Source organism: Rhagoletis pomonella, unplaced genomic scaffold (assembly GCF_013731165.1).
Source record: "Rhagoletis pomonella isolate Grant_MI unplaced genomic scaffold, Rhpom_1.0 Rhpom_scaffold_21283, whole genome shotgun sequence".
NCBI lineage: Eukaryota > Metazoa > Arthropoda > Insecta > Diptera > Tephritidae > Rhagoletis > Rhagoletis pomonella.
In genome coordinates, this window is record NW_023479799.1 from 1 (window position 1) to 1,814 (window position 1,814).

A 1,814-nucleotide genomic window follows, 5' to 3' on the forward strand; every position below is an offset into this window, starting at 1 on the left:
TTTTCTAAATTCAATTTCATAAAGCACTTTGTCAATGGTTCGTCGGGACGTTTCGGCTTTACATATTTCTGCTTAAAAATATCTAACAATTTACCTCTATCTTTAGAATTCAGTTGATCACCCATACATAAATCCAATTCATTTTCTTTATCATATTCTAAAGTACTCAAAAATTTCGGAAATTCATTTTCTGTTTCAACTTTACTTTCAGTTTTGCCAGCATCTACACATTCTTTTTTTATAGCTAACATTTTCATCACTCAACAAGTCTTCATTAACGATCGTTTTCGAAACATTTTCAATCTTACACAACTTTAGCCTACCTGCTCTCAAAAAATCTCTTCCGAGTATAGCATCGAAGCTCATAGACTCATCGGCCACCACCAGCATAGTTATCTCAATAACTTGTTTCATTCCACTTACAAGGCAACGAACTTTTCCAAAAACTTTAAGTTTGCTTTTATTAATTCCGAAAAAACATTTATTATCATATTTCATTACACTGTTAATTAAACTCAAATTATGCGATAAACTGGAGCGTCTGATGAAACTCACTGGGCTGCCGGAGTCTATGAGGCATTCTAAATTTAAGCAAACATTTTTATCATCAATCAACTTTATGTTAAAATACCTTACATATTCATTGTCTTCCAAAAATTGAACTGCGGATTTCTTGTCAGGACAAGCTGCAACACGATGCTCGAGGCTTCCACACGCAAAACAGGCACCAATTTCTCGCTTCGGCTTTTTGCATTCTGCGGCGAAATGTCCTAAAGAATTGCAGTTGTAGCAGCGAATTACCATCGTTCCTTTCTGCACCTTCGCGTTTGTAGACGTAGGGACTGCTTTAGCTGAGGTCACGCTCTTCTTTAGTTGAATTTTCGAAAATGCTTGCACCAGGCTGGCTGTAGACAAATAGCACTGCATGTGTGCTTGTGTTCTAAGCTGTTCATCCGGGATACCCTCAATAATGCAGTCAACAAGTTCGTCCTCCTCAATTGATATCTTCTTTGCCATCGCTGTTTTTTCTTTAAAATAATCAAGGAATGATTCACTGTGGATCCATTTACGCATTTCGAACTTGCGCCGAAGAATCATTTTATTTTCTTTGACTTCGAAGAACTCCGCCAGCTGCTTAAGTAACTCTGCAACATGTTCGGTAACCAAATTCGGTTTTGATTGCAGCCATTGTCGGGATTTGCACTTTAGTTTGTTCATCAAAAGCACTCGTTGCAAATTTTCATCCAACACATAAAGCGATGTTAAGTTTTTAAACTGTTCAACCCAAACTTCAAAATCAGCTTCGTCATTAAATTCCGGCAAAAACTCTTTAACCACATCGAATGGCAACTCTGTAGCAGCGGCGTCAGTTTCACATATCTGTGTTCGCATTTTGGTTAGCAACAACTCATTTTGGTGCGTTAGAATTACGCATTGATTTTTTAGTTTACTTAGCTCTGCTTTAAGTGTGCGTATGTCATCATGTCCGAGCGAAGCCTCACCAACACCAGCTTCTTCGGCAGCAATCGTGCAATTTCCACGTGTCGCTTGGGGAACTTCGTTTAAACGCTTAACAAGGTCCATCTTCGTTCCACTTGTCTTAAGACTCGAAACGCTGCAGCCACTCTTTCAGTTGTGTTGTTGTGTATGTTTCTACCGCAATGGTGTCCTCCATCTTGCACGCCGACTTTAATTTGGTACGCGTAAATAGTTAGTTATTTTTCTCTTTGTGTCCGTGAGCGCTATAAACTTTTTAATTTTGTCGCAACCTTAGCAGGTATTATGCACTCCAAATATTTGTACGAGGGCGCAAA

General features: G+C 38.7%; 1 protein-coding gene across 1 annotated transcript; it reads right to left on the reverse strand.

Annotated features, from left to right (window-relative positions):
* Window positions 1–478: 478 nt before the first annotated feature.
* On the reverse strand, window positions 479–1,584 carry LOC118732505. Its single transcript, XM_036461633.1, has 2 exons — window positions 637–1,584; window positions 479–581 (listed from the first exon to the last, which is right to left on the reverse strand). The coding sequence occupies exons 1-2, from the start codon at window positions 1,582–1,584 to the stop codon at window positions 570–572; spliced, it is 960 nt and encodes a 319-aa protein (XP_036317526.1). The 3' UTR covers window positions 479–569.
* Window positions 1,585–1,814: the final 230 nt, after the last annotated feature.